At 37.5% G+C, this 21,648-nt stretch overlaps 1 protein-coding gene across 2 annotated transcripts; it reads left to right on the forward strand.

Moving 5' to 3' along the window:
* Positions 1-631: 631 nt before the first annotated feature.
* On the forward strand, positions 632-19,314 carry LOC141898349 (serine/threonine-protein kinase TAO1-B-like). Of its 2 annotated transcripts, XM_074784202.1 has the most exons (19): positions 632-663; positions 3,906-4,136; positions 4,873-4,944; positions 5,044-5,145; positions 5,963-6,008; positions 6,087-6,236; positions 6,670-6,822; positions 7,193-7,368; positions 7,592-7,786; positions 8,345-8,515; positions 9,200-9,235; positions 11,000-11,173; positions 11,507-11,641; positions 11,800-11,928; positions 12,364-12,561; positions 13,041-13,280; positions 13,825-14,037; positions 14,647-14,829; positions 15,725-19,314. In XM_074784202.1, exons 2-19 carry the CDS (start codon positions 4,005-4,007, stop codon positions 15,962-15,964), a joined length of 2,745 nt encoding a protein of 914 aa, XP_074640303.1. In that variant the 5' UTR covers positions 632-663; positions 3,906-4,004; the 3' UTR covers positions 15,965-19,314. The 2 variants fall into 2 exon arrangements, with proteins under 2 accessions (XP_074640303.1, XP_074640304.1); XM_074784203.1 differs by lacking the exon at positions 5,044-5,145.
* Positions 19,315-21,648: the final 2,334 nt, after the last annotated feature.

A 21,648-nucleotide genomic window follows, 5' to 3' on the forward strand; every position in this document is an offset into this window, starting at 1 on the left:
CAATAAATGTATGTTCCAAAGATCTGGACCAGCGGTCAAAAGTTGCGGGTTCCCGATGGTGAGTTGATGGCATGATAGCAATCTGTTTTGAAATTGCATGCACCAGTTAACTCTAACCAATAATCTGGCCCCAGATCTTATTCCATTTGCAAGCAAATTTAGTTAGAGGGCATGTCTGACAAAATTGCTTCATTTTGTTCCAACTGTTCAATTTACTGGAAATTGTTGGCCCGAATACATTTTAGAAAGTGTATCCAAAATTTTTTTAGGACTTTGAAGTGCGCTTCAAATTTGAGGGCCCTGGATCCACCCTTGGCATGCTAACTACTGAAAAGGAAAAAAAGATGTCGACTGAGTCCCTTTCGTCCCCGTACGTGCGGGCCGCCGCCGAGTAAATTTCAGAAGTGTCTGTTTCGGTAAATAGTTGTATTAATGGCGGCTTTAAGTGGTCGCCATTTTGTATGAAGGAGTGAATGAACATATTTGAAGTTACTTCAAAAATGCTTTAAAAATGCGTTATCTTGATCTAATATTGAACAAAAATACCTTGATTATATTTTTCAAATTTAATCATCAACTTGAAACATTTTTAACGTGAAAATATTTGTCAGGATTTAGTTATTCAGTGCGGGATGATATTGGCTGGAGGATGACGTCATGGGGGTAAGTGCTGAAATTACTGAAAATTTGACGATAATTTCCGCAATTAAAACCGACTTATATCGATTTGAGAATTAGAAATTTACGAGGAGGATCGAAAGGAATATTTTCAATCTGACGTTAATCCGATAAAACGCCCTTTAATCCATCATCAATGTGACATTAATGCGCATGCGTCTACCATAGATCGAAAGATGTGAAGAATTTTCAGGATTTCCACTGAATTTACTGTAAATTGCTGTTATTTACTGTATTTGCTCTGTGTATGTTTATTTCTATATCTCATTAGTGTTCTTCTCATTAATATTGTCTGATACATGAATCTGTGATATTAATTGGTCATTTCATATAGAATTTTGAAGGTGATTTGTAGGCCTGTTTTGTCCTTTCCACTCTATTCTTACTTCCAAACTGATGACAGTGTCAGTGACAGTTAGGATTCACAACATGATAACCATGATAACATTCAGTTAGAACACATATAGACAAATAGATCCTGGTAGTAGGCCTTCTGTTTAGTAAGGGGATTGGTTTAGTCAATAACCTGACTGGGGTTAGGTTTACAGCCAGTGACCTGACTGTGTGGTTAAGTTTATAGTCAGTAACCTGACTTGTTTGGTTTAATCAGTTACTGGACTGCTGCAGTCCAGTCAGTAACTAGACTGCCCCTTGTTGGTTTTAGTCAGTATCCAGCCTATGTTATAGATTAGTCGGTAACCTGACTACGGTATGTTTTTCGTTTAGTCAATAACTGGACTGCAGTTTGGTTTAGTCAGTAACTAGACTGCGATTAGATTAGTCAGTATCCCGACTATGTTTTGGTTTAGTAAAAAACTGGACTATGCTTTGGTTTAGTCAATAACCAGACTGCCGCTTGGTTTAGTCAGTCATTGAACTACGTCAATGTTTCAGTAGGCTTAGTCAGTAACTGGGTGGTTTGGTTTAGTCAGAAACCAGACTGCTGTTTGGCATAGTCAGTAACTGAACTATGTTGCTGTAGGTCGTCAAACCAGACAGTGGTTTGGACTGCAGTAATTGGACTGCAGTTTGGTTTTGTCAGTAACCGGACTGCGATTAGATTAGATAGTCAGTAGGCTAACTGGACTGTTTTGGTTGAGAAGTGTAGTTAGCGAGACTTTATTTTGTTTTCATATCAAATTCTGAATATGAGAGAAGCATTTAGGCCTATTTTCAGGATTTGACTTGTTCACTTTGATAACTAAGACGGGGAGTCAGTATGAAGTCTCTAGTTTTAAGGGAACAAATCTTGTGTTTTATATTGGAATTATTTTCACACATCATTGTTGATAACTGTTTTAGTAGGTCCTGTGTTTTAGTAGGGCTGGTGTTTTAGAAGGTTCCACATTTTAGTAGGTCCTGTGCTTCAGTAGGTCCTGTGTATCAGTAGGTCCTTTGCTTCACCTTTCCTTTGCTTTGTGTTCTACAGTGGAACTTCATTACAGTGAAGTTCACGGGACCAGATAATATGTTCGTCATAACCGATAGTTTGTTAGGCCCCTATATGATCCAGTATGAAATTAGTTAAACCTTTTTACTTGGGACGAAATTCTATATTTGTTATATCAGATGAATCTTTGTATCTGAGTTTGTTATAACGAGGTTCCACTGTGGTAGGTTTTGTGTTTTAGTTGGTCCTGTGTTTTAGAAGGGCAGGTGTTTCAGTAAGACCTGTGCTTCAGTTTGTGGTAGATTCAATCCATGTTTAAGTAGGTCGGACATTTTAGTAGGTTCTGTGTTTTAGTTGGTCCTGTGTTTTTATGTGTTGTAGGTTCCAAGTTATAATAGGTCCGGGGTTTTAGCAGGTTCTGTATATCATTAGGTAGTAGGTTCCAAGTTATAGTAGGTCCTGTGTTTAAGTAGGTTCTGTGTATCAATTGGTAGTAGGTTCCATGTTTAAGTAGGTACTATGTTTCAGTAGGTCGGGTGTTTTTGTAGGTCCTGTGTTTCAGTACGTTCTGTGTGTCTAAATACAGTAGTACATTCATTGTTTACGTGTATTGTGACATTAGTTCGTTACGCTATTCAGCGTTGTTGGTTAATTGTGTTGCTCATTGCTTCGCATTCTTTTTCTTAACAGCAGTTAATTTTTCTACGAAAACCTGAGTAGAATTTCATTGAAATTCTCATAGCGTACGATGATGATGATAATGATGATGATATGGGTGGAGGAAACATTTCCTTTAGGCTATCGTTCGGTATTGATTAGTTTTAGTTGTTGTATATCGCGGTAAGATGACTCGTCAGTAGTTACTAGTACATCTATCTATCTTCTATCTATCTGTCTGTTATTTCTGAAAGTTATACATTCCTGTTTGTTGCTTTATGTTCATCATTCACTAGTAGTATATTCCTACCACACTGCACTCACTGGTGGTGTATTAGGTAAAGAAACATGTTAGTTTCTACATCTCGATCTCCCTCCCTCCCTCCCTTGCTCCCTTCCTCCTTCCCTTGCTCCCTTTCTCCTCCCTTGCTCCCTTCCTCCCTCCCTTGCTCCCTTCCTCCCTTCCTTGCTCCCTTCCTCCCTTGCTCCTTCCTCCCTTGCTCCCTTCTTCCCTACCTTGCTCCTTTCCTCTCTCCCTTGCTCCCTTCCTCCCTCCCTTGCTCCCTTGCTCCCTTCCTCCCTCTCTTCCTCCCTCCCTCCCTCTGTCTCTATGCATTGACAATTTTTAATATGAAACCTATCATCTTTTCTCCGCTGATACTAAGAATACGGTCGTCCCTATTTTATAAAGCTTTTAATGGAAAACATCTTTTCGCGAGACGCCTTTGTTATATACACTATTAGTGAATTGTGACATGTCGTTTAAAGGGAAGTTTTATCTATTTCAGACACTGCGTTATCTTTGATGATAAGTGTTAACTATCTGATAACGTCTGAAGTTCGAAAAAACCCAAATAACATTTCGAATATTCACTCGCTTTCTATGGCGCGATGAAGCCTTACCAATTTGTTTCTTCGTTGTTGGGGATAAGTTCCCCTAAAATTCTGGGTTTCTGCCCTGAAACCCTAAAATTTCCTACAGATTTTTAAATGTTGTGATTCTTAAGCTATATTTTGACAATATTCCAGCTTTGTGTTTGGAGGGCAACTACTAGTATAGTAAACAAGTGACCTCTAAAATGTCTATGACGAAACCCGTGAAATACCCAAATTTTCGGATAACTGTTCAACGATTCAAAACTCATTAGTTAAAAGCTGAATTATGTTCTCTATTTTTCAGCTCATTTTCAACGCGAAATTCTAACGGACGATACCAGATGAATATAAAACGCCGTGTCGAGAGATAGAACGCTAACGTGTTACCACGACGACTGCGACAATGCCTTCTCTTCCGAAGGCTGGAAGTTTGAAAGATCCGGACGTCGCCGCATTATTCTCAACTGACGACCCCGATAAACATTTTGAGGATTTACGCGAAATCGGTCATGGGAGTTTCGGAGCGGTTTATTATGTGAGTTGAGTCGAAACTTCGGGTTTACCATTCTAAAACCAGTTTTAGTCGATTAACCAGGTTTTATCGCCTGTTGAGTTTCCACTCTGCGGGACTGTGTTTAAAGCCCGCATCAATCCAGAACTGGTCTTACTGTGGCATGTGAGACCAGTCTTAAAACGAGTTTTGGTGGTCAAATTGGCTATAAACCAAAATGAGCTTAGACTGGTTTGAAATTTTAAGCCTAAACTGTGCAATTGGCACCTGCGGCCAGTTTCAAAGTTGTTACTTCTAAATATTGTTTTGATTTAGACTGGTCTTAAGTTGTTAGATTGGCTGTAGAACTAAGCTGGTCTTAGACTGGTTTGAAATTGTATGCCTTAACTGTGCAACCGGCTCCTTGTTCTATGCCAAAATGAAGCCGCGATCACACGCGCATTTTTGGCCCGGGCCCATTTGGCACCCGTTTGAACAGTTGTTCCGGGCCGAATTTGGCCCGACCAAAAACGTCGGACCAGGCCTGAGCCAAATTTTAGCACCAGACAAATGATTGCGTTTGAATTGCTACTGACACCGGAAATGATCCACTTCGCTTTGTTTGAGCATTGTTTAGTATCAATTTTCTCTTTGTCATTTGTAGTCAATGCTTTGATGAAACTAGAAAGAGATGTGTTCAAGTTTACAGCCATATTCCATTTAATGTTTAGCTTTGTTTTCATGTGAAATTGATTGAATTTCGCGTTCATATTCTTCACAGGCTCGGCATAAAATTACAAAAGAAATTGTTGCCATCAAGAAGATGTCGTATCAAGGCAAACAATCAGCTGATGTAAGTTTCTGATATTCACCAATCACTGAACATCAGTTTCCGCTAAACGATCAAATGCGATATCTGATTTTGAATGAAATTTGTCTCTCTTTATCTCAGAAATGGCAAGATATCATAAAAGAAGTTCGGTTTCTACGTCAGTTGAAACATAGAAATACAATAGATTATAAAGGCTGTTTCTTAAAAGAACATACAGCATGGGTAAGCGAGTTATTTGAATTCCGATTTCCACGGGCTGGTTCAACTGTTTACCCTCGACTATAAGTCAGTTGATGAGTTCTCTCCCTTATAAAAGAAGGTTAATTCTTTCGATCCAGTGCCACAGTTCTTGGTTTGAATAGCGTTAATATATTGATGATGAACTGATTATACCATATACATGGACCAAGACCTGTGGAATCAGCTCCTACTGTTTGTCACATCTCGGCTTTGTGCAAATTTTTCATCCATAGTTTTGTTGATTGGCAGGGTCCCTTCAACTCGATTCCTTAAAAACTCCTAAAAAGGAAATGCTTTTAAAGGTGCCTGAGAAACTCCTTTAATTTGAGAAAAATGTCTGAAACTCAATTTTGAGAAATGGGCTATTAGAAATGTTTGTCTAGTTTGTAGTTGAACATTAAACTGCGCCTAACTCAGGAAGTGAGTGTATAGGTTTTGGTAGTGTATAGGATAAAAGTTGCCTAACAAAGCTACTGTATTAATTGTTTACTGAGATAAACAGTACCGACTTGGGATGATTCTACTGTAATTCAGATTCCTAGAAATTTGAAATTTTCTCCTTGAAAACCCATTAATTCCAGAAATGACTGATCTATAGGGACCCTGAATAAGTTGATCCCTGGTTTATAAATCCGACCCTTGATCTTTATCAATTAGAGACAATCCTGTAAATTAGTCGTTATAACGACCTGTTCTATTGTCATCAGCGATTATTCAGATTTGTTTTATGACCCGTTAATCACTGCTGCGTGATCATTATAAATAAACTCTGGTGAAACTGTGTGTTTGTTCATTACAGCTCGTGATGGAATATTGTCTTGGATCTGCGTCTGATATTATAGAAGGTAAATTAATCTAATATATCTCAATGTTTTTATCATGACAGCCTCAGGTTTTATGTATTTAGCGTATATGTATTTCAGTTCATAAGAAGCCGCTAATGGAAGATGAAATTGCTGCTATTTGTCACGATGCGCTCAGTGGTTTGATTTATCTACATAGTCAGGATAAAATACACCGAGATGTGAAAGCTGGCAATATTTTACTAACCGAAAATGGAACCGTGAAATTAGGTAAAATTCATACCAGAATCCAGTTCCGTAAAATTTGCTCATCTCCGATGTTTTAATCCTAGAGAACCGTGCAATTGAATCTTTACATTATCATAGACCTACAAGCAATATTCGGGACCAGTTCCACCGTGGAACTGGTCCTGTTTTCTGATAGTCGAATTCGTTTGATTCGAGATAACTTCTGTAAATCAGATAGATGAATAGCTGAGAATGACTGAAGTTTGAAAGCAGTTTCTACTCGACATAAGTAGTCGCAGTTCATCTGACACTGCCAGTAAATCTGAAATTCATCTCAAATAAGGATCTCATTATTGGTCAATGAGATATCATTGTTATTAGAGATTTCAAAATGAAGTAACGGATTCATAAGATTCTTGATGTTTCAGATTTTCGTGAAAATTATCTTGCATATTTTTATATTTTTTCATAACAGCTGATTTTGGTTCTGCTTCAATTGTGAGTCCTGCGAATTCATTTGTGGGTACGCCGTACTGGATGGCTCCTGAGGTGATTCTAGCGATGGATGAAGGCCAGTATGATGGAAAAGTGGATGTTTGGTCTCTTGGTATTACATGTATAGAACTAGGTAGGTTGCATTTGAATTTCGTATGAATAACTCTTATGTGGGTTTCACTACACTTCTAGTCGGCGGATTGTCTGAGCAGTTGGTTGAGTACAGACTGCCGCAATTAACTATCGGCAAATTCAGTAAGATATTATCTGAGTAACCCCTGAGTTTCCATTTCCAAAACTTCCATCTTAAGAATATCTCAAGTTTTTGCTTACTAGTTGCTCTATTACTAACGCAGCTTTCAGGTTTACAGATTATGGTATTCTGTAATAGGTAGAGCGTATTCTGGTCAAAACGAATGCGCCAGAAGAGAATTACAGGCCAATAGAAACGTGTAAAAAGTGTACATCTCTGATCTTATATCTGATATTTATGATATTTGTAGCTGAACGAAAGCCACCGTTGTTCAACATGAATGCTATGAGTGCCTTATATCACATAGCTCAGAATGATTCACCTACGCTGTCAGGCGGAGAATGGTCGAATGATTTCCGCAACTTCGTTGATTCTTGTCTTCAAAAATGTCCTAGTGTTAGGCCGTGCGCCGAGGAGTTACTAGAGGTAAGTGTCCTAGTGATAGGCCATGTACCAAGGGTTTACTAGAAGTAAGTGTCCTAGTGATAGGCTGTGTTCCATCGTCAGTTTGAATAAATTGACCAAGAACTATGCAACTGGATCCTGCACGCAGTTCAAATATGCTCTGCTTAGATTTGACTCGATAAAGGTTGAACCATTTGAAATGAACCGCGATTGACAGAATGAATATTGGTTGTATTATTTTCAGAATGTATTTATAAGTGAGTCTCTGTCAGGACGGGTGCTAATAGATTTAATACAGAGAACTAAAGAAGCCGTGAGGGAACTCGACAATTTACAATATCGTCGAATGAAGAAAATATTGATGGTCGATGATACACAGGAGAATGAGACACGAGTGAATGGACCGGCGGGTGATGACTACGCTGGCGATGATTCTCAGGTAAAACAATATCCTACCTTATCCGTAGTTAGGGACCTGACTCCAGAGTTGATCCAGTTTCACAGTCCACCACTCACGACTCGGTTCTACTGTTCAAGACCCTGTTCGACAGTTCAGGACCCTGTTCCAGTGTTCTCCACAACCGATTATAGAGGGGCGCCTCAGACACCCCTTCTAGAACATCTGCTGCCCCTGCCGTAGTGAATGTCATAATGATATTCAATCAATACTGATAATAGCTTTGAGCTAATGTGAAAAATAGAAGATTATACCAAAAATAAGCTTTCATTATCGGTATTTTTGGTGGATTGAAAGCCTTGCAACCTTAACAGCCACGATGTCGTAATGCAGCCCCCCTTTAGAAATCCAGCATATGGAGAACACTGAGTTTCCACAGTTCAGGACTCGGTTCCACAGTTTAGGACCCAATTCCACATGCACTGCAACGCTAATTCGTGGGCTACTGAAACCGGATCTAGCTGGATCTGGGCGTGTGTTAACCGGTATTCCTATTAGCTAGGGTAGAATGTAATGTGATTTGTTTGTATATTATTTAAGGAGGATTCAGTCGGTGATAGCAGTAAATCTAACAGTACGACAAGTGAACAAAGTCTACTGTTCGGCGGTGGAGTTAGTACCAGTAGTCAAAACAGTAGTATGAACAGTCTTCCGGGTGCAGTCGGCGAAGATGAAATAGTCAGTTTATCGCAGTCTCATCGTGTTAGAAAGGTTTGTATATGCGTACTGTTATATTAACCCTTTAACCCTGAGTTACGAGAGAAACGGATTGGGACTGACTTCGAACGCAGATTACTAATCAGACAATATTGTAATCGTAGATACACCTGCACTTAATATGAAACCCTCGCCCGCGGCTGGCTGTCAGTTGCGTAGTTGTGACTATTCTAAAATGGTCTCGATTCTGGAGACTGATTCCAGCATGCGTAATTCACTACTGCAACCCCTGATGTTGACTATCCCAGCGTTCAAAAAGGACAGCTCACGATATTTCTGTTCATGTCTTCACCTGTATCTGGAGATTGCCTTAGATAATAAATCTACTGTTTACAAATGCACTACTGAAATTCAAAATCATGTCCTATCCTAGATCGATCTTAAAATCAAGTCTCAATTGTGCAACTGACCCCAGATATAAGTATAATTCCGGCTATGATTCCACCCTCGGCAGATAAAACAGTTAATTTTCTTGAACCTATATAAATGAACTTCATATCTGCATCCGCAATAAGTGTCATCCTCCCTCAGCTGGCATACGAACCTGATGGCATTGCCGAGTCTCGCGATATGCCATCAGGTTTGGAGGATGCAGCTATAACATATATTGATGAAAAGAGTTTTAAAAGGAGAGAGCCAAGCGAATGTATGATATAAATATATATAAATCTCTTATAGCCCCAGGTCACTCGACCATTGCCAAAATTAATACATGTAAGTATTGATAAACAGCATGAGCAGGTTGTTTATAATCGGTTTGCTTTATTTTGTTATTCTACACAAATATTCATTCATTCTCATCATCTCGAAATACTTTTCATTATTTACCGGATATCTTGAATCGAGTTGGAATAAAACTTCTTCGACATGTATAAAATGCCGGCAATGTTGAAGATATTACAAAAAGAAAATCTGTTTCACTGTCGGCGTTTCAGTTATTCAGAATATTTATACCCATCTTCAGAGAAATTTGATATCAATTCAAATGAATCTCTGTATATGAATAGAAGTGATCCATCCAGAACATCAGTTGAACTGATTTTCCCTGTAAAATCTTCAATATCGCGGGTCTTTTAGACACGCTAATAAAGTGCGACTAGGATAAGTTAATTTCCTTATTCTACATTAGCTCATTATTATTATCACAGAGTTGTGAAATTTCTATAGAATTATTTTTCGTTTTCCTTCGTTATTTTGAATAGTTCTACAGTTCATTTGTGTGGTTGAGAGATTATTGTTTCATTTCGTCAAATTGATCATCGATGAAGGCTGAAGTTTTCATTTTGCAAATATATTTTCTAATCTCGAAATGAATTTTGAGATTTTTTTTACTAGAAATCACTAGAAATCGCGGCAGTTGAAACTGAATAGTTTTAGTCACCGGTCAATCGTAAATCTGGATCCAGTTCAGCAGTTTCTAAGTTGAATTCGACTTAACAGTTTAAATTAGTTAATTTCCAGTGTTTCAACCTTAGAGTCAAATTTTAACCTGCAGGAAGTATGGATTTGGATCGTAGATTTGATGGGTGCATTTGATTTATCATTATTCTTATGTGAAGGGTTAGAGTTTTCGGTTTTTAGGTGATCATCATACTTACGTCATACACAATCATTATATCATTCATACCGATTCAGTGATTGTTTGTTGGTTGGTTCTATTCTCTATTTTTCCTCTGACTCTTATTTTGCATGTTTCACACACAGTTGATATTACTACACTTGTATCTCCATATTCCTGGCTATTGAATGTACGATACCGCTTTATTTATACCGGGATACTACTGCTACTACAACACGATTATTGTGAGGCCGGGGTTTTACGATGTCCTGAATTTACAAAAAAAAACAACTGAGATTTGTAATTGCTAGATATGACCTCGCTAGATTCAGACATATATCAGCTCAGTTCAAATCTTTGAATATTTTCGAGCTTGTCCCTGAGAAGACATACTCAGGATAGACGCAGTTTTAGATCTGATTGCACTGTTTAAACATCGGTAATCACCAAATTTTTACTTTAAATGTCAAACTCCACTGAGAACTGGAACTGCGGCCTGAATTTAGCTAGTGTTGAAAATTTTTCTCACAAATACAGGGTGGCCACAGACCTTAAAAACCTGGAAAACTCAGGATAATGTTATTGACCGTGTGTTTCTTTATCAATGAAAAGTGAATGAATTGTAACATTTTAAACCTAGAAATTTCTCCTATTCACTCGGGAAATTTTGTGTACCGGTAATCACATGGAGAATTCAGGGACGGGAGTTTGTAAATAGTTGGAAAGTGGCCACCTTGAAATAGATTTTATTAATCAATTTACATGTATATACAGAATAAAAACATGCTTAGGTACATAGCACATTTTCTGACTCCAGTTTCATTGCTAGGTTTACGATAGAGTCTCTAGTTACTCGTCATTTTAAGCCATTTTATAAATCGTGAATATCTTCAATTGATGGTTGTATTTATTTTTTGCAGTCGTCGACGGGTAGTGATAGTCGGGACGGAGGAATGTGCGCCAACAACTTCGCGACAATACGCACGACATCGATCGTAACCAGGCAACAGAAAGAACACAATCACGACGAATGGCGGGATCAGATGACCGGGTATAAACGGATGAGGCGACAACATCAAAAACAACTTCAAACGGTAACGAATGTTATTCCTTTAATTAAAATGTCTTGACTACGGGGAACCACGACACCGGCTATCTCACTAGGTGGCGTAACAAGCACTCGGTCTCACATCAGTTCATTATTGAACTTTGAAGTGAACTTTTAGGCTCTCGAATCGATACATAATAACCAGACTTTTTCACTAGAGAAAATTTAGTTTGACTTACACTGAAATGGAGAAGAAATTGAATGCAGATGACCGAGTAACTTAGCGACACCTGGCGGATTCCTCGCTTGCCATAAGTGTAATCCTCAATTGCCACGCGTTGGAAGTTCCCTATTCGGTATTCGTTGTTTGGATTTTTAGGCCGAAAGTCGTTTTAAAACTGAAATGGAAGAACACAAACAGAAACTAGATAAAGAATACGACAGCCTTCGACAGCAGTTCGCTAAAGAGCTCGATAAAATACAACAGAAGCAATCTGAGGAAATTCAGAGAAGGGTAAGAAATCTCAATTTTCCAGTGAAATTTCAAATCTGTAATGAGATCTCAATTGAAATATCAAACTTTCTGCGATCTCGGTCGAAATCTCAAATTCCTTGGGATCTCGGTCGAATTTGACTCGTAGTGGTGACTTTTGCGAAATTTCTCCGTTGCAGCTGAAAACGAATCAAAACCAGGAGAAAAAATTGAATAAACAAATTCAACAACAGCACGAGACTGATATGAAAACATTCGTCAATGGACAGAAGAAAGAATACAAGGCAAACGTAGAACAGGCTAAACGGGTTTGTGTTTTTTGACAACTGTTTCTTTGGGAAACTTAGACCAGCCTGACAGTGTGGAGCCCCAGTGTATAGGCAGGATGGCCACTGACCTGGAAAACTCAGGGAATCAGATAAATCTTAAATCAGGGAATTAAAAAAATTTACCAAAAACCTGGAAAACACAAGAAATTCGGATAATGCTATTGGACACTTGTTTCTTCATACGTGATTCAATGAAAAATGAATGAATTGTAACATTTTATACCTAGAAATGTCACCCGAGTCATTCAGGAGATTTTGTGTTATCACATGGAAAAGTCGGGGGAAAACTTTGGGAATTTGTAAATGGGTGGGAAGTGGCCAACCTAATGAAGGAATCTCAGATTCCTGAATTTGTAAGAACACTGCATACATCGAGTGACTGTTGAATGAATGAATTTATTTTCTGTTTTATAGAATTTCGATGACGGAACTCCGAAAAAAGTGCGAGACGAATTGCTACGGACGCATAAAGAAACATTATTACAAACACAGTCTACAAACGAATACCGGTTACAAAAAGAACATAAAGATTATTTAGAATTAGAAATGAGAAAATTTAGACGAAGAAAATTATTACAATTGCATCAACTTCAACAGGAACATTTACGAGAGGTAGGATTTTATTAGAATGAACTAAGCCTGGTCTTAGATCTAACAGGGTCCAGTCAGTTTGATGCGACATCTGGGAAAAATTATGAAAAAGAAATCTTGAAGATGTGTGAAGAATTCTAAGAAAAGTTTCTGTCATACTGTTTTTATCTCTTTTTATGCCATATACGTACCATAGAGCTCAGAATTTATGCCGAAGCTGTGTTGAGGTTTTAAGAAATTTTATTTCAATCCGTCCAGGTTATGATCAGTAACCTGAAAAAAGACATGAAAAAGAAAAGAGAAAAGTCATGTGAAAAAAATTAGAATAATCCTAGTATTTCGTTTCGGAGAAAAAACATGATAAAAGCCAATTGTAAAGATCTGAAAAAAATGTGAATTTTCCTGAATTCATCAATCTGACTGCTGATCTTAACATTTACTGTCAAACTGGGTCCACAGTGGAGACTAATGTGTAAATATTGCGGGATTTCGTTTTGCAGGAATTAAATCGTCGTCAAGCTCAGTTGGATCATTGTCACGGTATGCTACTACGACATCACGAATCGCTACAAGATTTAGAATATAAACATTTAGCCGCGATTCATAGATTACGCGACGAGCAGATGAGAAAACAACACGCGACCGAATTATCAAATCAGAAAGAATATATGTTAAACGCCGAACACGAGTTACTTAAAAAACATGCAATGGAAGTTAAACAGTTACCTAAAAGTTTAAAGGTACAGTATAATCATTTGAGTAACATTTTAAAGGGTTTAATGAAGCCGGAAGTTTTCAAATCTCTAAAAGGAACGTGATAAATACCGGTAGGAGTTACGCAGATGTGAGTAGGGTAGCCACTTAATTGGAAATCAGGGAAGAGTCACAGGGAATTTTCCTTTCTTTAAAAAAGTCAGAGAATAGTCTTGGGGAATTATGTAAAAAAAAAGCTAAACGTCGGTGAAATTTGTTAAGATCGTTAGATTGCCATAAAATCAAACAGTCTCCGTCTATGACTTGACTGCCTTAATTGTTCGGATCCTTAGCAGATTAAGTCAGGGAAAACAATGTGCATGTCAGGGAATTGTCACCCTGTCCGAATATCAACAATATACAGCAGACTCCGTTTACCCCAGCCTCTCTCCTTATTTGGGAAAAGTAAACCTCAAACCTGCCAATAATGAGTAGTGCTTAGTCAGAGTCAGTGGGTTGAGGGGAAAAAAGTTGAAGTATCAATAACTCAACCCTGCAATATCTTATGCTTTCAACGATTGTTTCATTCAGCAAAAAGAGGCGCAAATTCGTAAACAGTTTCACGACGCGGTTAAAATACAACAGCGTCAATATAAAGCGTGGAGGGAACAGCAGTTACTGTCGATACCGAAGAGTGAACAGAAAGCGTACAACAAGAAACTGAAAGAGGAACAGATGAGAAAAATAGCCCTGTTAGGAGAACAGTATGAGAACAGTATAGCGGAAATGTTTCAACAACAGAACGTAAGATCATTACATAAAACTTCTAATCATTTTCTAACTTCATAGAGACTGATTTTGCTTACCGTAATTGGGACGAATTTTCGTGTCCAAGTTTTGCAGCAGTCAATGACAATCCGGTCAATGACTTGAAGGGACTGGGGTTAATCTCCTCTAACAATATCCTGGTGTCAATTCCTATCCTTCGATTAGAACGATAACCACACTCAAACGTGGTGAACGGATAATAAGATAAAATCCCACTATTTACAGATTAAAAGAATTTAAAAACCAGAATTTATTTATTCAATCAAAAATATATATAAAAGACACGACGTTTCGATCTCACCCTAGAGATCATCGTCAGCCTGACTGACTATTATGATCGAGTGAAAACCTGTCGATCAAGGGTTATTGATTGATATGAGTGTTTCGATGTCAAATCCTGACGGTAAGAAAATTGTTGATCTAGTGTCGAGTTCTTGACAAGGAGGATGCAGGATTGTCATCGACCGCTGCATTTGTTAAGCGAGTTAGGCGCGAAGTTAATGGTACTCGAAAATCTCATTAAATATTACTGAAATCATTGCCGATGTTTCCCTGTTGAATGAAAATGTTGACTTTCCTTCGCAGATCAAACAAGACGAAACACAAATGTCCGAAATTAGCGACCTCAAAAATCATTTACAACAAGAAATGGAATTATTAATGGCTTATCAAAGCAAAGTGAAAATACAGACCGAAGCACAACATCAGAGAGAGAAAAAACAACTAGAGGAACGAGTATCATTGAGGAGGGCTTTATTAGAACAAACGGTAACTTATCTACTGATATATCTCTCTAAACGCTCTCTTATCCTTTTCTGTTAGGAGGCGGTTCCCAAAGTGCTGGGAGATCGAAATATCTAAATAATATTTTTCCGGTTTTTAAATAATTGGTAATTCGATAGATTTACCTCTCTAATCTGGGAAGTTAATTTTACACTTCACGTACTATAGTGCCCGGATGTCAATTGTTTGCCTGAAAGCAACTTCCTTTAGCAATTTTTCTTGGAAATCACCTTTGTCAATCAGTCACCACTAGTGGTATGATGTACTGTCGTATGATGGTTTGTTCGATTGAGAAAATTGAAAAATTCACCCATGTAAAACCTAGGAATTTTTGATTAATGTAACTTTAAAAAAAAATTGTATATAGACTCTATAGTCAAATTGAATCTTTGCTAATTGTGGTTCGGGCTTCCGATGAGTCTGTGGGTCTGTATTAAGTGAGTGCGTTCGAACTTCGGTCGGGAGTCTCAAAGCTGCCAACTGTTCCTGATTTTCAGTACCTGGTATTTGTTACTATTTTATACCAAGAAATACTGATTCGATTTGTTTGATGCATATTCAAATGTGAAAGATGTTACTGAGGGTCTTGCTGCTGATTAATTTGAACATTTTCTTTAATATTTCAATGAAATGTTACTGAAAAAAATTTTATTTGTTACTGATAGCACTTTTCAGAGGTTTCCTGCCTTGGGGTTTGTGGGTCTGTATGAAGTCAGTGAGTTCAGGCTCCGGGGAGTGGGGAGTTCAGGCTCCAGGCGTGGGTCTGTGTGTCTGTGTGAATTCAGTCAGTTCAGGCTCTGGAGTGTGGGGAGTTCAGTCTCTGGGTCTGTGTATCTGTATGAAGTCAGTGAGTTGATGTATATTTGTTGTATTTCTCTAGATGGAAGATGAAACGATACGGATGCAGAGCGATCGTCGCGATCGCATCCGAGCGTTGCACGATCGCCAAGCCGTCGAAATCGAGGACTTTGATTCGGAGAGCACGAGATTAGGATTAAACACTATCGAGATCGTCGAAGCGACGCAGGACTCTTACGGCGACGATGATAATGTACGCGGCAGTATGATTAGTCTCAGTACGAGCAGTAGTTCCAGTTCATTTGCTCCCGTTAATAGTTAACGCCGCATTCTTCTCGACGCGCGATGCCAAAATATATTAACAAACATTAAAAAAAAAAAACAAACATTTATCAATATGAGAAATAACGATATTACGATATGATAGAATTGTACAGTTTCATATGAATGAGTGAGTTAGAGTCAGATTATATTTTAGATATCACTCTGTCGCTGGTGATTGATTCGTTGATTGATTATGTGCAGTTCAGACGTATATTTTTAACATTGGTCGTCGCTCAATTTTAGGATATTCTGCATTTGTTTTTCTTCTGTAACTTGATGGAAATTGCTAGGGTGAATTCGTGGCCAGTCGGACCCACATCTATAGTTGCGGGTTTGACTCTAAACTCAGTTCCGCAGTTGCATCAATTTGACTTCAGCAGTTATTGTAGTTGCTGTTCATTTTCGCGCACTACCCAGTTGCTACTACGAGTTATCTCAATAGAGAGCTAATGCGTAGTCAGCCATTGTTCAAAATTGAGACTACAGCAGAGTTAGTTCACGTTGCCAGCCAATCGGGAACTGTGTCATTCCAATGCCAGCTTGCAAAGATCAGATAACCGGGCAGTTGCCCCATAGGAATTTTTGAAAGTACTCTTTTTGCAAATAATATTGTTATAACCAATGAGAATTTAATGTTGCATCCTTCACTTGGGATCGGCAAGCATTTTGTTATAGTCAAGAGTTTTTGATAGGGCATAAAAAAAAATCGTTATATGGGTTGTTGACTTTGGGTAACTGCCTTTTTTTGGATTTCTCCGACTCCCAACATTCAAATGCTAGGTACGACTCATAGTGACAATGATGGCAGAACTGGAAGTGAATGTGTCAAGTTGAACTGTGTTACAACAATTTTCACTCATGAAGTTCTCTAAATCTTTCGGCGAAGTCGAATCCGTTTTAACTAGGAATATTTTTCACGTGCAACTGAGCCACAAAGTGTTTTTAACGGTTACTTAAGTTCTATATATTTATTTCATATTTTTTTAAGCAGTTTCCGAGCGTTGAAACTGTTGTAATTTTTTTAAAAAAAAGTAAACAATACGTATTTGCTCATTGTTAGGACGTTATTCTTGGAATATATTTTAACAGTAGCAGCAGAGACCTTAATCTCGCTACCTTTATCCAATAATCAATAATTGTAAATGAAAATATTTAAACGGATATTATTGATTAATTAGTTACTGAATTAGTTATTAGTAATTCAAGAATTGTGTAGAGTTCAAACAACTCAAGAAAATTCACCTGTGAGTTTGTACAGAAAAAGATTGTTACCTTGTAAATACAGTGTATTATATATATTACTAGTGTAATATATTGTTATCATTATAATGCTGCTTCACAATCTCCACCCCCTCTCTCTCCTCTCTATGTATATCTGTACCTCTCATCCATTTCATCTCCACAATTATTGAATGTCATCAGCTAAATTTTGAGAAACTATCGACAAGTCATCAACGTTGTGCCTGCACTCGTTACCTGTAACAGTCCTGAAAATGTCCACCGATTGTCAGGAACAGTCTCTGAAAATGGGCAACGTCCCCTGATTATCAGGAAGTCCCTGAAAATGGTTAATGTCCCCTGATTGTCAGGAAAAGTCTCTGAAAATTGTTTACTGTCCCTCAAATGAAAGGACTATCCCAAAACATAGTCCAACCCCTGCATCAATAGTTTATTTCTGTGTCTTAATTCATTTGTTCCGTAGTTTCATGTTGATTTACAGTGCGTTCCACATTCCATTAATAGTAATATTTATATTGATGTGATATTCATTGCTCGTCGATGTGAAATCTGAGTGAGATTTATTTGAAATGAAACGAAATTTGATATTGATTATGTGATATTCATTGCTCATCGATATGAAATCTGAGTGAGATTTATTTGAAATGAAACAAAATTTGATATAATTGTACTACATCGTATGCATCTACTGCAGTATAGACTGTTCTTCGAAATACTGCCGGGGCATTTCATTATATAGCCCAATTCATCAGAGTTATCAATATTCATATTCAGGTACACTAAAAAAGAGCCAAGAGATATTTTGAATAGAGGCAGCTGCCATAAATAGAGTACATGTGTGTGGATATGGTAATAACTGATCCAGTTGTGCACGTATTTTTCACTGATGTGTCATAATTGGATGAAATGCAGTTATCGCGATTTATCAACTACATGTATGCCCTAACTTCTATAGTTCCAAAATAGTGAGCAACAATTGAGCACGATCACTGAACTAGTGAACTGCCCTGTTTCTGTCGTAGCTGATGACATTCATTAATTTCATTGTCATGTTTAGAAACAGCTTCAATCGCGACCACCTTTTATTTACTATTCATGTATTCATAAACAGGATGGTGGTGATCAAAGTATTGTATATAGAAACTTAGAAAAGAAATAATCTGTATTCGAATACAGTTTGTATCAGTATTTTACTCGGAATAAATACCGTAAATCACAGCAATCTTGTCAGGTACATTTTAAATGGTTTTCTACGCAGCGCTGTTCAGCCTCTCTGCTTTACGTTTGCCCTGGATTAGAATCGAAGTTGTTATTGTAAAATTGTAATTGACAGAGTTAAGGGGTCACAGTTGCTCGAAATTTGATTGAAATTATCCCTCATGATATTGCAGTCAAACATTATTAAGACCTCATCTGATAAGTCGTTGCATTACTGAATTTATCTCTATTTTGTGTCCCAATTTCTATTTCTGATTCAATTTACCTACAAGTGTAATTCCTCATTTCCAAGGATGTGTTTTAACCAATTTTGAGTGACCTCTGGTTCAGGTTTCTGTGGAAATGAAATTGAACATATTGCAATTCTCAAGTAATGGGTAAGCCTACTTGGCGAAACAAATTTGTCCTTGCTCTGATATTGGCCTCCGAACTTGAAATTCATGTTTCTGAATGTCAAGGACAGCTCAATTGTTTAATTTCCACAAGCAGTTTGGAAGTAAGCCTATAAGTAACTCTCAGTCTAAGATAGGGCCAAACTGATCATTTGTTAAACTAAGTTTTTTTTATGTATAGGTCACAGTAACTACTGCTACTGTGAGCCTTTTATTTATTGTAAGTTGATTTTATCATCCACCCGGCCGGGCGGGCAGGGTGTCAGTCAGTTTTATAGAATTATTTTGCATCTAGGATCAGATGTAAAGATCATCACAGCAGGAGGTGTTTATATTATTTGAAATAAGTGAACAGTGCTTCTCCGTGTAAATGTATGATTTATCACACCCATATATTGTTTAATATGGAACGCTCATTTGTAGACCATCCCCTCTTCAAATAAAACAAATAATAATAAATTGATTTCAACAATTAGTTGTTCAATATCTTTTTTGTGAAGTTTATCGCTGTAACGCATTTTTGACATGTCATATTGGCCATCTATATTTGGTAAGACTAAAAACTGGATGTGACGTCCAATCGAAGTCTTTTCGTTCACAGAGACGCAAACTTTTTGATTACGATTACGATTTATTTACACTCCAACCATTTCCATGGTATATGGAGGAAAACTATTACACATGTATATACAAATATTTTCAAAACAACACTGAAGTGATTAAAATTTAGAGAATGAAAACGTAACGAAATATATATATACATCAACTATTTACAATACTATATATACTATTATATACATCAACTATTTACAATACTATATATACTATTGGAGGGATCTATATACATCTAAGCCGGTCTTAATGAATTTAGCTAAGTTGACCGTTGGGTTTTTCAGAGGTATATCAAGGGTATTTAAGGTATTCAAATTCAAAAAGTTTTTGCGTTGTTCGTTAAGTAAGGTACAGTCAAACAGAAAATGGGATTCGTCACCTAAAGTATTACAAGTGGGGCATATTCTATCGGCTCTGTCTAAATGAAGGTTTGAAAATTTGTTCACAGGTAAAATATAGGACCCCACCCTAAATTCAAATAAACTAGTTCCTAAGTCATCACCAAGTTCTATTATATACTTCTCTAACCTAATATCATTTTTATATTGCCTAAAGTTAGTGTATATCGGATTAGTATTTATGGCAGATACAGTTTCTTGAAGGTGCTGGTCACGGAGTATCTGTTTTATTCGTTTTGAAAAAGATTTACTGTTAGTCATGAATTGCTGCGTCCAAATGCAGGACAAACCACAGTCATCAAACGTTTTCTTTATATATGATAACCAAGGGCTCTTAAATTTATCCCTTAAAAATAAATTGAAAGATATTTTATAGAGTATTGAATTAAGTTTGGTTTGCTTTCCAGATACTGTTTTAACCCAAAAGTTAATCATCCTGCGTCTAACATCTATATTCAAAGGGTAACGTCCTAGCTCTGATAAAACTTGTAAGTTGCGAGAATATTTCGTCACTTTCATTAAGATTTTACAGAAGAAGCAATGAATATTTTCTAATAAATCAAGATTTTTGTATCCCCAGATCTCACTTGGTGGCAGCACTGTACGGTCACCTAGCGGAATTTCTGTGAACTAATGTAATAGCAGGCTAGCTAGCGCGCGGCTGTGAACGACTATCTGACGGTGCCTCGCTCTGTCAAAATGAATTTTCTTATTGGCTTCCGAATTGGCTTCCGAATAGATTTTTAACGGTCAATCACGAGCGAACCAAGGGATTATCAATATATTCAATACCTGCCGTACAATTTATATTTACCTTGTCGAATTTAAAAATAAAGAAACGTATAAAGACCAGAATCAAAATGGGTTTTTTCATTAAGTGAGACTCCGATAGCAATGCGGTAAATGTGGAAAGATTTAACCCTATGTTACAGTAGGCCTAGTGTTGTTTTGCAATAATTATAATGTGCAACTAATAGTTAATATTTTCGATAAAGCATAATTATTACCCCAGGTGCCACCTATCTAAATTAATACTAGCAAAACTGGACGATTTAGTTTCCTGCCCCGATTCTAATTTCGGTTCGAAATTAAAAGAGTTGGATCTAGAACAATCGGGGCGAGCACCCACACTGTCAGAAATAATTTGAAACGCTTCCTACGATAATGCCGACATCTTCTCGATTTCCGACCTCGGAGGCCAAAATGTAAAACACAAACTCCGCTAATTCTATGCAGATTGAACATCAACTCGTGTGTTTTTCTACCATGGACAACACCGCGAGTTGACATTCACATAGTCAGAGTCCGTATCTATTTCCGCTGCTCGCTTAACGCCCATTATGTTTACAGAAGACAAATTTGATCTAACTGAAATTCAATGAAAATACCATTCTTTCATCGCCAATTTCGTAGAAGCACCATGTTTTCTTCTGGTCCCAACAGCGGCATTATAGAGGACTTTTACTGAATACCCCCTTGTCTCCTTCGAGAACGATGCATAGACATGTGACCACCGTCTTATACACGTATTTCTATTTCTGTTATAAACAAATGCAAGCTTAGGTCCAAAGGTCATAGCACTGATAATGCAATACGCATATAGAATAACAGCGATATTTAATGGTGATCAATAATAACGATTGACAAGTTTTGACCCCTATGAGTTACCTACAAAAAAAACAAACATTTATTTCCTTTTGTGGATCATTTTGTATCATATAACACGACGGGAAGATTTTCCCCGACATATCAAATAAGGAATAAATTCATTTCTAATTCTGACGTGCGGGAAAATGATAAGAGCAAAGGGTATAAGTGAGACC

This window comes from Tubulanus polymorphus, chromosome 2 (genome assembly GCF_964204645.1).
Source record: "Tubulanus polymorphus chromosome 2, tnTubPoly1.2, whole genome shotgun sequence".
Classification (NCBI taxonomy): domain Eukaryota; kingdom Metazoa; phylum Nemertea; class Palaeonemertea; order Tubulaniformes; family Tubulanidae; genus Tubulanus; species Tubulanus polymorphus.

Excerpts from the sequence above, each read along its gene's own strand:
- LOC141898349 (XM_074784202.1), top strand. The coding sequence starts at position 4,005 with ATGCCTTCTCTTCCGAAGGCTGGAAGTTTGAAAGATCCGGACGTCGCC. Across the intron at positions 7,369-7,591 it reads GCGCCGAGGAGTTACTAGAG|AATGTATTTATAAGTGAGTC; the intron begins GTAAGTGTCCTA and ends TATTATTTTCAG. Across the intron at positions 8,516-9,199 it reads AGTCTCATCGTGTTAGAAAG|CCCCAGGTCACTCGACCATT; the intron begins GTTTGTATATGC and ends AATCTCTTATAG.